Here is a 12,383-nt window from a genome sequence, read left to right as displayed (position 1 = left end):
TGCATGAAAGTAGTACTTTTGGGATGTGCCAAGGTAAAATCCAAAGCTGACGACATCTGTACAGCACTATCCACTCTGCAATTATCCACCGGAAGCAGGTCTGAGATGGATGCTAGGGACGGGCATAGGTGGTTGCTGTGTATTTATGAAACAATTTGAGCCCTCAGCCATGCTAATATGATTGACTGGAGTTCAGGCATGAACACAGCTTTAGACCCTGCTCCTAAACACAGATGCCCTATTTCAGCAGTTCTAGTACACATGAGGTGCCCAAGAGAGCTTTGTGCCCAAAGAGACTGTTACACTTCTGCACAGCAGGAGTACATGTAGAACAATTGTAGACTAGAATGAAGGAAGGGCAAAGCCTAGCTTATGCAGACTTGTGTGTGTTCATAACTAAACTGCCACTGGGACTAGAACTGAACATTTGTGTTGTGGCCTCATGTGGTGAGTCACCAAGGCTGCAACACAGAGGGTCCCCCCCTGGATTATGACTTGTTTTTAGGGTCCAGAGACACTCTGCACACCCAAAGAATCAATTGGCTTCCTTGCCTCTGATGGACCACATTCAGGTCAGACTGGGAATTTGTCAGGGGTAGAGTGATGGCCGAGGTTTATCTAGTGGCCGGCTTTTAACTCCTTCTCACTCCACACCTGCCCAAGGCCCCTGGAGTATCATGCTGTGGTAATTACTGTGCTAATTAGTTCTACTGAAGCCAGTAGGATGTGGTCTTAAGTAATGTTTGTTAGGACTGGGCTACGAAGCAACTGAAGTGTAAATATATTTGTGGTCCATGCGCTGGAGATAGTTGAGTCTTTGCTTGTAGCCACTGTAAAATGTCACCTAAAATTTTTGTTTTATATTTCCATGGATATGCTTTAACAATCCATCCTTTCCCACTTTCCCGCACATCTTGAAGCAACCTTTACCTCTAAATTAGGCCAATGACTGAGTCAGTGTATAAACTCAGTAAAAGTAGTACCTTCTCTATCCACACTGGCATGAGATAAATTACCACTGGAGCTTTCTCTGTCCCCCTCCATCAACATACACTAAGAAACCTCTCTTAGCACTCATACCACAAACATAAATTAACCCATGCTTAGCCAATATACCAAACTTTACTGAATAGTATATTTTTGAGGAAGGGTGTTTATTCAGTTCTAAACAGAAAAAGAGTGTTGGTCAAATCTCCAGCATAATGACATTACATTACAACTCTTTCAAGACATCTGTGTCCAGTTAAGACATAATTACCAGTTTTCCTCTTTAGCGACCGGAGACCCTACCAGGCAACAGCCAAGTCGCTAGTTCGAAACATTCAAAGAAAAACAGTGACAAATTAAGAATGCCTATTTATAGAATTGAAGCAATTACTTGTATTTTTAAAAGCAACATTCTTCAGGATTCGGAGTTTAAACAATGTAGAGAAGGAAACTGCATTAATTGAGACTGCTGACTCTATTTATTTAGAAAAATTTTACCCAACCACTGAACTAAAGCACTACTCTGTAAAAAAAACAAAATTACATCCCAGCTATACAACACACAAAAGTAAATATCAGCAGGGATAGAGCAACAGTTTGAATTAAAAAATCTCCCACTGACTTAAAATGGCTATTTAAGAATGCATTTTCCAAAGGAACTTAAAACTAGCACTGATAATATACACTATACATGCAAAATAAACACTGGTGAAGTGCCAAATACCTAAACATCACCATCAAGGGCACTCAAAGTTTGTCACTGTTATTCCTTGAAAATGTTTCAGATTGCCATATAGTATTCAAGGAATATCTGACCAACACATTAAAATGTCAGTTGTCCTTCACTTTGAAGGGATAATCCACACTGGGCAGGGATTTTGTTGTGTGAAACAGCCCTCTTTCCTTAATATAAGAGTGGCATAAATGCACAGTACAATCCTAAACAGATTACATTCTCCAAGGTTACATCATTCTTAGCCAATTGACTTCAATGGAATTAGAAAGGTATAAACCTGCTTAGAATTGCACTGTCAAGGCACACAGCTCCTCCACCCAAGACTTCCACCATTACTTTCAACGGAGGTGACAGCTCTACACAAAGGGAAAAATAAACAAAACTTTCCCCTCCCTAGAGAAGCATCACAGAGCATTTGGGAGTGCCCAAAGAGCTTCAGATAGATTGCAATGGCTGTGGTCAAAGGCTATGCACATCTAGAGGGCTTCCGGGTAAATCTGAGCACATGATGTTGGATCCAGATAAACAGTTCTGTGGGCACATGAGGCTTTCCAGATGAACAGTTCTGTGAGTGAAAATGCTTCCTCCCACACAGTGTGATTTTTCTGTCTTCCCCTCCTATAGCAGCACAGAATTTCCTCAGAAATACTGTTCCTGGGGACCACTCTCTCCTTCATGAACAGGATTTCTGGGGGCATTTGAGGCTCCCTTGGGGGGGGGGACAGGAAAATCACAATCTGCAGGTGGGGATTCCTTAAGACTGCAGAAATGTCTAGTTTGGATCCAAGCCATGGAGTGTTTTTTCCTGGACAAAACTGATGATGGAAAAAGCCTTTCTTTAATAAACACACACACACACACACACACACACCCTTGTAGAACCAGACCAAGGACCCATCGAGTCCAGCATCTGATTCCAACATTGGTCATCTAAATGCTTCCAGAAAGGTTACGAAGGATGAAAGCAACCTTCCTCTCCTGTTGTTCACACCAGGAATTAGATATGGATGTTCTATTTAGCTACCAGTGCTAAGAGCCACAGACATTCCTCCATGAGTTTATCTAGTTCTCTTTCAACACTATCTATGCCAATGGCATCACCACAACTGATATGCACAGAACTCCACAGTAGCCTCTCTGTGAAATGTTCAACATTAAAATAGAACAGCCAATTCAATTCTATGCTTTTTAAAATTTAGTTTCAGAGGGCAGCTGTGTTGGTGTGCAGTTAGAGGAGCTAGATTCGAGTCCAGTAGCACCTTTGGGACCAACAAGATTTTCAGGTTATGAGCTTTTGAGAGTCAAAGCTCTCTTGATCAGATACTGTCCCGCTGCGGGCTCCTCCACGGCCTCACAGGCTGCTGCTGCGGGACTGGCGTGGCCAGCGCCGGGCTCCCCGCAAATACTGGGAGGTGGACAGGCCATGGGAAACAGTCCCGGAGACTCGAGCGTCCCCAAACCCCTCCCTCAACGATGGCCAAAACGCAGAGGGAACTCGGAGGAGATGGGGCCGAAGGAGCGGTCCGGCACGGACGACACTCCTCTGCCTAAAGGGGGGAGGGCCCGGTTGACAGATAGAGGTAATTGGAGGGCCCCTGCCTTACCCCTCACCCTCAAAAAGGAAGAGACAGCGAGCGGCAGTCATGACATCCAGGACGGAAGTGGGCACTCCCCTGCATGCATAACTCCAAGCTAGAGGCACGGGGATTTAAAGAGAGGTGGGACAAAAAGGGAAAACACTAAGAGATTGGAGAATGCGGTGATGGGCGGGAGGAAGAGGCTATGGGCTCAGAAAGGGCTTGAGGGGTGTGTCCGTAAGAGAGGGGAGGGGAGATAAAAGGAAGGAAACGGAAAGTGCCGGGGAGGAGTTCAGAGATAATTGCTCAGCCAAGCCAGAGAGAGGGTGGAAAAGTGATTGCTCTGAGAACGGTGCCTGGAGTGTGGCGCAACACCCAGCCCTTTCACATCTGAGGCACTTGTTTCCTTCTGCGATCTCTCTTCCAAAACGGCGACAGGATTTTCAGGGCTCAGGGACGACCCTGAGCACGACAGATACTTCAAAGGGAGCTCTGAGTCTTGGAAGCTTTATATCCCCGAAATCTTGTTGGGCTGTAAGGTGCTACTGGACTTGGACCATACTTTTTTAAAAATTCAGACACATACAGATGCTCTTCTTTTATCATCTGTATTCTGTATCCAACATCTGATCAGTAGTGTACCATGTGTAAACATTGTTTTAATACAATTGTTTTAATACAATGTGTAAACATTGTTTTAATACACAGGGGAGCGGTGGCACAGAGGATTTATCCTCTGGTTACAGTAACATCTGAACTGAACAGAACTGCTGTCAGTTCTAGCCCGTGCTGGTGTGAGCTACCAGCCTTGTCCCCAGCTCACCATCCACCCAGCGGTTTGAAAGCTTCGGCGAACAGATAAAATGGGTACCACTCCTTAGATAGGGTGGGCACACTAAACCCCCCCCCGGTGGGGGGAGGTGTTCGCTGACGAAACGGAATGTCCAGCTCGGAAGCCTGGAAAGATCTTTTCGGCATTAAGAAGCCTGCGATGGGCCAATCCGGCCAGGCGGTGGCAGTGTGACACTGAGACTCGAAGCAGTCCTGGAAAAACTGACGTCATCAAGCCAAACCGAGTCAATGCCATCTGGAACACGTCTGAGGCTACAGCTGAACAAAATCCCCGTTGGCTGCAAACGTGTGCGACTTAAAAGATTTATATGTTGTCCTCCCTTACCCACTATGAATCATTGTTAGTCCCGTGTGTATATGAGTAACTGTAAATCGCTCAGAGCCAGCAGCTCTGCAGGATTGAGCGATTAATAAATCGAAAGATATTATTATTATTATACAAAAGGGGGTCCAATTATGCCCTAGGAACATCTTAACACTAAATTGGCCCACCTGTAGAATATTACATTACATCACAAATTTACTACACCAGTTTAAGCATCAAATCAATTCCATTTAGCATGGCATTTTAATTTTAGCAACTGGTCTTGCTAAACCTACATTGAAATGCAAAGGTAATCTTTTTATTTCTTTGCGTTTTTGCATTAGGTTGTGTATTGTGCAATGCAGAACAGGTGAGAGGTTTATATTTATTAGTATTAGCTTGCCTGTAAGGACATTGATAAGTGCATGACCGAAATGTGCTTTCAGTATTTTAGAAAAGTTAGTAAGAGCAGCAAGATTTATGTTGACATTTGTAATAAATCAAATATTTAGGACGAGTACTAGCAAGACACATGCAAAGCTCCAGTATCAAACAGCCAAGATGTCAATATTCAGTAGATATACTGTGATGCCAATCCCAATGTGGAGATCTGCATATTAATGTCTGACACGTTGGGGAAGGGGATGGTTGTGAGAAACTTCACTGCAGTGTCTTTTCTCATTTAAAATACCTTAACTGCTAAAGAAATAGATTTCCAGTGCAACTTATGCAAATTAAAATGAAAGTAAACATAATAAAGGAGGCAAAGAATGGGTGCAAAAGCATTTTGAACAGCTTTTAAAAGCTATGAAATCCCCTCATATAGCGAACTTGAGCAGTACTTCTCATGGACAAGCGTGCTGGCAGTCCAATTGAAAAGATTTTCAGCTGGGCAGCTGAGGAACATAACCTGGTATTTTTTATGAAGAATGCATATAATGGGATGCTTTAAGTCGTGGGAGAACTACTGTAGCTTTTGTTGTTTATAAATTAAAACAAAAACCAATGCTGACTGTATGTTTGCTGATGACATAAAAAGGACAAAGCCTAAGGAAAGCATGTCTTTTGATTTTAAAAGCTAAAGAAAAAAAAAAAAAAAAAAAAGATAAGAGAGAGAGAGAGAGAGAGAGAGAGAGAGAGAGAGAGAGAGAGAGAGAGAGATGGGAGGGGGACGCACGGCTTGAAATGGGAAACACTTGCAATGCTAAATAACTCTGGAGCAAGCATCCCTGCTTGTGGCACAGACAGACTATGCTGGTAGAACTGAATTGACTTCATGCTGACTTAAATCCATCGCTGAAAGGGCTGAATCGAAACTGGGGAAAGTACAAGAAAAGGCCACATTTGCAGTTACACCACCTGCAATTTATTGAAGCTGGGAAGCAAACACAGATTATTTGGATATGGAAATGGTTATGTTCAACGCATTCATTCTAGTGGCTCTCTTTGGAACATGATTAATATGCACATTTATGAATGAAAGCTTAAACACAGGCAGACATAAAGGAGAAGATGCACATACTGTTAAAAAGTGGCTGCCAAATGGTTTTAGCAGAAACTCTTGGGGGGGTGGCAGAGGAAAACTGATAAATACTAACCTTTTACTATTGTTAGCTTTTATAAACTGGCCACGTACAATTTGGGGGGGGGATGTTAAGAAGACTGGCATTTTTCAATCTGTACTTTTACACACAAGTGAAATTGAACCGGGCTTCCCCCCCCCCTCCAATGTTCAAACACACAGCTACTTTGTAGCTGCAGCATGCTAGAAAATTTGTTTGGAACCCTGTTTAAATCTTAAACTGATTTAATTCCTGCCTGAAGGATAGTGGTTTGCCAGATTTTCTACAGAAGAGTGACACACAGACTGAATAAAACCCACATGGTGTAGCTGTGCCTTAAAATGGCAAAGACAAGGCATCACAGCTTGCTTTGGTGTACTTAGACAAGGGGAATCCATATTGAGACCTTTTAAAATGTCACTGTTACTGACTATGCCAGAATGAGCAGCAGATTATGTCTAAGTCATAACCCATCTCTGATGTGGTGGTAGCTTTTTGGCCTTGAGCTGAGCTGGTTGCCCAGCTGCTGCATGGACAGGCACTGAATGGTTTTCTACATGCCAAAGCAGGGAAGCTTTTTTTGGGGGGGACCTTGTGGCAAATGTTTGCCTAGTCTATGCAGCCTTTCAGTATCAGCAAGTACAAGCAGCAGATGCCATGCCCTGCCATATTTTGTGGCCCTTCTGTCTATTAATTATAAAGTAACTTCTGACCAGGGTTTACTGTACCCTCTATAGAGCAGAATATAATAGCCAAATTTAGGACGTGAATGTCATAGGAAGTAAATGTTCATAAGCCTAAATGACAGTTCTGTAAGTGTATGTTGGACTTAGTCTACTGAGGGATTGCATTTTCAGTGAGATATAGGAGTGTGCACCCTGACCTGGATAGACTAGGATTAGTCCAGTCTTGTCAGATCTCAGAAGCTAAGTAGGGTTGGCCCTGCTCTGTATTTGGAAGGGAGGCTTCCAAGGGGTACTAGGGTTGTGATATAGAGGCAGGCAATGGCAAACCACCTCTGAGTGCCTCTTGCCTTGGAAACAGTATGGGGTCACCAGAAGTAGGCTGTGACTTGACAGCAAAAGAAAAAAAGAAAGAAAAAAGAAACAAAAAGAGGAATATACATAAAGTCTAACAGAGGTGGCTGATGGTAAATCAACTAGCAAATACATTGATGGAATAATAGCAGATTTATTGCATTACATGATTAAACTGTTCAATAGTTGGAGGCACCTCCTTAAATGTAGAATGGCAAAATCTATAAGCAGTGTATTGCAGATGCTTACTGCTATAACGGAGACACCAGCAGCCGTGCTGTTGGGTTTAGGGCCTGTGTTGAAATGCTTTTTTATCTTTCCAGCTACTGACAGCTGATGCTCATTCTCTGGAAGGCCATCATCCTGCAAAGCAAAACAAGCAGTTATCAGACACTATCTGTGCAAGGGCTTGAAAAACAATTTGGGAGGTGCTTTCCCATATACAATGTTTTAACCAGTGGGGTCTTTGAAAAGGCAAGGGGGATCATTAATAAGTGGGATCTTTCTTTAATGTTAGTGTAGAAACTTTGCCCTGATCTGGATTGCCCAGGCTAGTCTGGTCTCACTAGATTTTTTGAAGCTAAGCAGGGTCGGCCCTGGTCAGTATTTGGAAGGGAGACCACCAAGGAATACAGGGTCACTATGCAGAGGCAGACCATGGCAAACCACCTCTGAATGTCTCTTGCCTTGGAAACCCTATGGGGTTGTCATAAGTCAGCTATGATTTGATGGCACTTTCCACCCCATGAGTGTAGAAACTTTAGCTTTGTGCACCTATATCTTAAAGATTGTTTATAACATTTCGACTATCACCAACTGATTTGCTAAGGGTTTCTGATTGGAACCCAACCTGAAACAACTGAAGTGTTAGGACAGCTAGATGACTACTCTGCTTTTGTACAGTATACTCAGTTTGCTAGCCTTCTAGCTTATTCAGTATGCTTGAAGTTGACATAGATAAAGCCTAAAACCTGTGTACACTGGAATAAAAAAGAAAGCATCACATAACCTACTTAATGGTTCCTTTTGCATAACATTAAAATGGCATTAAAATAAGGCTGTTACCCTATCCATAGCTGTTAATTTACTGCTGCCTTGAATATCTGTACAAAGGTATAACTAACTCACACCTAAATGCTTATTTGTATACAGGTGCTCTTTTTGCACTGGTATTGGAACTCAAAAATGGCCTTGAAGAATTCCAGTACGTTCAGATTTAATAGAGAGTGTGACTTTGATGTGAGACAAATTAGATAAGAATGGGGTGGTTAGTTGTAGATTTTCCGGGCTGTATGGCCGTGTTCTTGGCATTGTAGTACCTGATGTTTCACCAGCAGCTGTAACTGGCATCCTCAGAAGTATAACAGAGAAAGATGGTCTTTTTCTGTTATACCTCTGAGGATGCCAGTCACAGTTGCTGGCGAAACCTCAGGTACTACAGTGCCAAGACCAGGACTTTTTTTGTAGAAAAAGCCCAGCAGGAACTAATTAGCGTAATAGGCCATACCCAACAGCAGACACTCATTAGCATATTAGGCCACACCCCAGACAGCACAGCTCATTAGCATATTAGGCTACACCCCGTGCCTTCCCTTCGCTTGCCCGGGCAAGCCGGCCTTTGGAGGGGAGGAGAGGCGAGGCGAGGCAGTTTAAACTGCCTTCCCTTGGCTTGTCCAGGCGCCCCGTGGCTGTGGGGAGCCTGGGCAAGCCGGCCAGGAAAGGCATGGGGAGGCATTTAAATGCCTCCCCGATCCTTCCAGAGCCCCCCCGGCCTATCCGCCTCGGAGTCGCCGGGGGTGGTGGTTTCACCCTCCAGGCCTTCCCTCTGTAGCCACGCACGCAGAGGTTTTGGCTGTAGTGGGTGTGGCCAACTCTGAAGCCAGCCGGAACTCCATTCCTGTGTGTTCCTGCCCAAAAATAGCCCTGGCCAAGGCCACGGCCATACAGCCCAGGAAATCTACAACAACTAATGAACTCCGGCTGTGATAGCCTTCGACAACATAATGGGGTGGTTGTAGTCGGCACTGACAAATACTTTGCCAACTATGCTCTCAGCAAGGCAGTCAGATTTATTATGGAATCAGATTATTGCAAAGATAAAACCTTAAATTTAGCTACATGAGATCTAATTTAATGCTATGTACATCAATGAATCTAAAGTTGGGTAGATCAGTTCTTCTGTTTCCCTGTCTATAACTGTTGCAGTTGGATTCTGGCATTGCTATCTTTTTTTACAGTATGGGTTATTGTACTCATTCATGGGTTTACGATTTCAAGTTTGGAGGAACTGATTCAATGGTTGCAGGCAGAATCTTGTCCAGTCTTAGGATGGTATACCAAATTCTTTCATGATGACACAGGTGAAAGAGATAAGATTTTAAACAAACATTTATAAGGCTACAGCAAGAGTCTAACTCGAGAAAACTGTGTATTGAACACAGGCAACACAGTCATTTCATGCCTGAGACTAGGAACTGACAAAACGTCAGGAAGCTTACAATGCACTCCAGAGACATAAGGATAGCCATTTCTGGATGTGTTACTTCAGGTATTTTTCAGAATGTAAGCAAAGAAGTGTATTGTTGAATACTGACCAACATGTGGCCAATATTTAAAGGAGTTCATTCCAAGGAGACATTTCAAAGGTTTGACAAAGAAAGGATTAAAAAATAGCAATGCTAAAATAAAACCTTCAGTCCTTAATTTACTTACATTAACCCACGGATGTTCCAGGACTTGCAAGGCTGAGAATCGCTGATCTATATCTACCTGAAGCATCATAGTGATAAGTTCCTGTGAAATGAGAAGTTTAGACCCAATTTAAAGTTCATTCTATTCGGATACAAAACATTTGTTCTCACCTTAATGCAATAAAGTATTTTGAAAAATAAACGAAGAGAAAAAATGTCCAAGCCTCCACTTGATCCCATGAGCCAATAGCCCACAATAATGTGAAGAAATTATAGTGTAGTGCTGAGACATCACAAAGTGAAGAAATTCTTAGATAATGTTTCTAATAAAAAAGGGAACATTATCCTCCAACTTATAAAATATCAGTGCTTCTGGTCCTCTCATAGTTCTTGCACAAATAATAGACAAAATATTTTTTAAAAATTTAACACTCAGTTACAGTTATTTACTCCCCATTTTCCTTTCTCTTAACAATGAAATAAATACATTTATTACTGAGTGCTTCACAGTCTTGGAAACCTTATGATAATAGCATGGTAACAGAGCAAACAAATCTATGAATCTATTTCTGTGCTCTTTTCTATATTAGAGGGCCTCTGTTTCAAAAGATACTTGGAAAAGAAGGTTAGTTTAGGACATACATTTGCCAGTGGTGTTAAAAGACCATTCGAGAAATTTAAACTTTATTGGATTTTCTGAAATACAGAGATAATAAAACATGCCTAAATAGGTTGTATCTCATGCAGCACCAACAGGAAGTGCTGATAGAAGCAGATCTTTCTTGTCTTTTTCTTCCACGAGTAGGTGCCTTTGTGCTTCAAAAAGGTAATACTGGGCAATGCATGTGGCTAAGAAGTGAGGCAATACAGGTGGCTGCAATGAGGAGGAGGAAGTAGAAATCATCCCTCTGACCTTTTGTGCCAGCAAATCCTCTTGCACTAGTCAAAGACTTCTTGAATGGGTAGAAAGCTTACACAGGATCCATCCCTATACATACACATGATGCCTATCTCTAATTAAGGATTATTTTTCAAATTAGTCAAAGTATTTGATTAGCTCACAGGCTGAGAATTCTGAATTTCACTAAAACTTCATTTGGAATGTTGTAAAAATCAGCCAGTTTCAACATGACACATTTCAGCTTCCAACTAAGTGTATACATGTATACTTTGAACACTGATAGTTTCAAGAACTGATATTGTAGCAACCACAACAGATAAATCTGAAATGCTATCCATGTGACTTGCCGTTTACATAAATGTTAAAGTACTCCTCCACGTAATCTTAGCATTCTTTAGAACACTGGAAGGAGCCAAGGATCCCAACTTTCTACTCATAAAAGCCACATTTTTTAGTTTATGTAATTTATAGTCAGTGAAAAAATACCTATATGAGTTCACATGTACATTCAACATAGGGTTGCCAGCTCCCTGCTGGAGGCAGGTGTAGGCTGTTAAGCTGCTGATGCCAGTGACGTCACTTCTGGCATGTATAGGAAGTGACATCATCATATCGGCAATGTCTTTTTTAAACCCCCCGAGGGGGAATTTTTTATTTGCATTTCTATAAAACTACAACAGAAATTGGGGAGGGGGAGTCTACAATCTATAGGAAAAAGTAAAGAAAACCTAACTAAAAACCCAAGAATGGAGGTTTTACAATGCATAAAACATAGTTGTTACTCTTATACATTTGCTTTCAAACATGAAGAGTGCCCGCCAATCATCGCTTCTGCTGCCAAACCTGCTTATCTGACTGAACAGAGAGTAATTCCAAAGCTATAACACACATAATCACAGCTCTTAAGAAAAAATTAGCATCTCCATGCTTTACTCCCCTCCCCAGGCAAAATCTTTAAAACCAATGTTCCCTCAGTAAGAACATTACAACACGTTTTTCTTCTTCCGTCTTCGATGTATCTTCTTTCTTCAATTATCTTTTAGTTTTTATAAGTCCGGATCTGTCCATTCATGATATAAACCAAGTTCCTTTTTTTCTGAGACATCTTCGCTTCCTTAAACGTCTTAGATCAAAAGAGTCTTTCCTTTTGTTGCAATAACAACACGCTCATTGGAGATTCCAACCTTTCTCTTAGCAATCAGATCATATAAAGTTAGGGTAGCGAGCCCTTTACTCCAGAAAACCGCTTTACGATCAGCTTGCCAGTCCAGCCACAAAGAACTAAACTTAGAGTCTCCTTGCCATTCATACGTCTCTATGATCAATGTACTGTCCCTTTAAAAGTGTAGCTGCTTTTGGTACAGATCCAGATCGCTTCTCACTTTAGCCACCAGAGGGCCCACAATTCACTTTAAAGACAGAGTATGTTTAGGTCACAACCTAACTTTCCACTGTCCTCCTTTCTGAAGAAAGCATGGTCCCGCCTCCCTCTTCGCCTCTCGTCGCCATCTTTTGGGGATGTTTACATCAGCCGAGAAAGAATGCCAAAATCTCTAAGGTCTGTTTAAACACTCTGCTTTCTTTTAGAAAAACTCTCCGCTACAGTCCATCACCACAGTTTGATCAGTCCCTCCCTCCTTGCTTTCGCATTTGCTTAAAACTTCGGGAGATAGGGCGTCCCCTCCCCCCCCTCCGTTTATATGCTTGTAGTGGAGGGACTTCACTTCTAGGCTTTAG

General features: G+C 42.2%; 1 protein-coding gene across 3 annotated transcripts in view; it reads right to left on the bottom strand.

Annotated features, from left to right (window-relative positions):
* DCLK1 (doublecortin like kinase 1) overlaps positions 1–12,383 on the bottom strand; it is a 306,559-nt gene that overhangs the window by 12,310 nt on the left and 281,866 nt on the right. For all 3 annotated transcript variants that reach the window (XM_015419594.1, XM_015419595.1, XM_015419596.1), the window contains 2 exons: positions 9,768–9,848; positions 7,305–7,418 (listed from right to left, as the gene is read on the bottom strand). In XM_015419594.1, the coding sequence (XP_015275080.1) occupies positions 7,305–7,418; positions 9,768–9,848 (195 nt within the window). The remainder of the gene's footprint in view (positions 1–7,304; positions 7,419–9,767; positions 9,849–12,383) is intronic.

Source organism: Gekko japonicus, unplaced genomic scaffold (genome assembly GCF_001447785.1).
Source record: "Gekko japonicus isolate JY-2015 unplaced genomic scaffold, Gekko_japonicus_V1.1 scaffold999, whole genome shotgun sequence".
Lineage (NCBI taxonomy): Eukaryota > Metazoa > Chordata > Lepidosauria > Squamata > Gekkonidae > Gekko > Gekko japonicus.
Note: the sequence above shows the minus strand (reverse complement) of the source record. Positions and strands in the feature narration are given on the sequence as shown.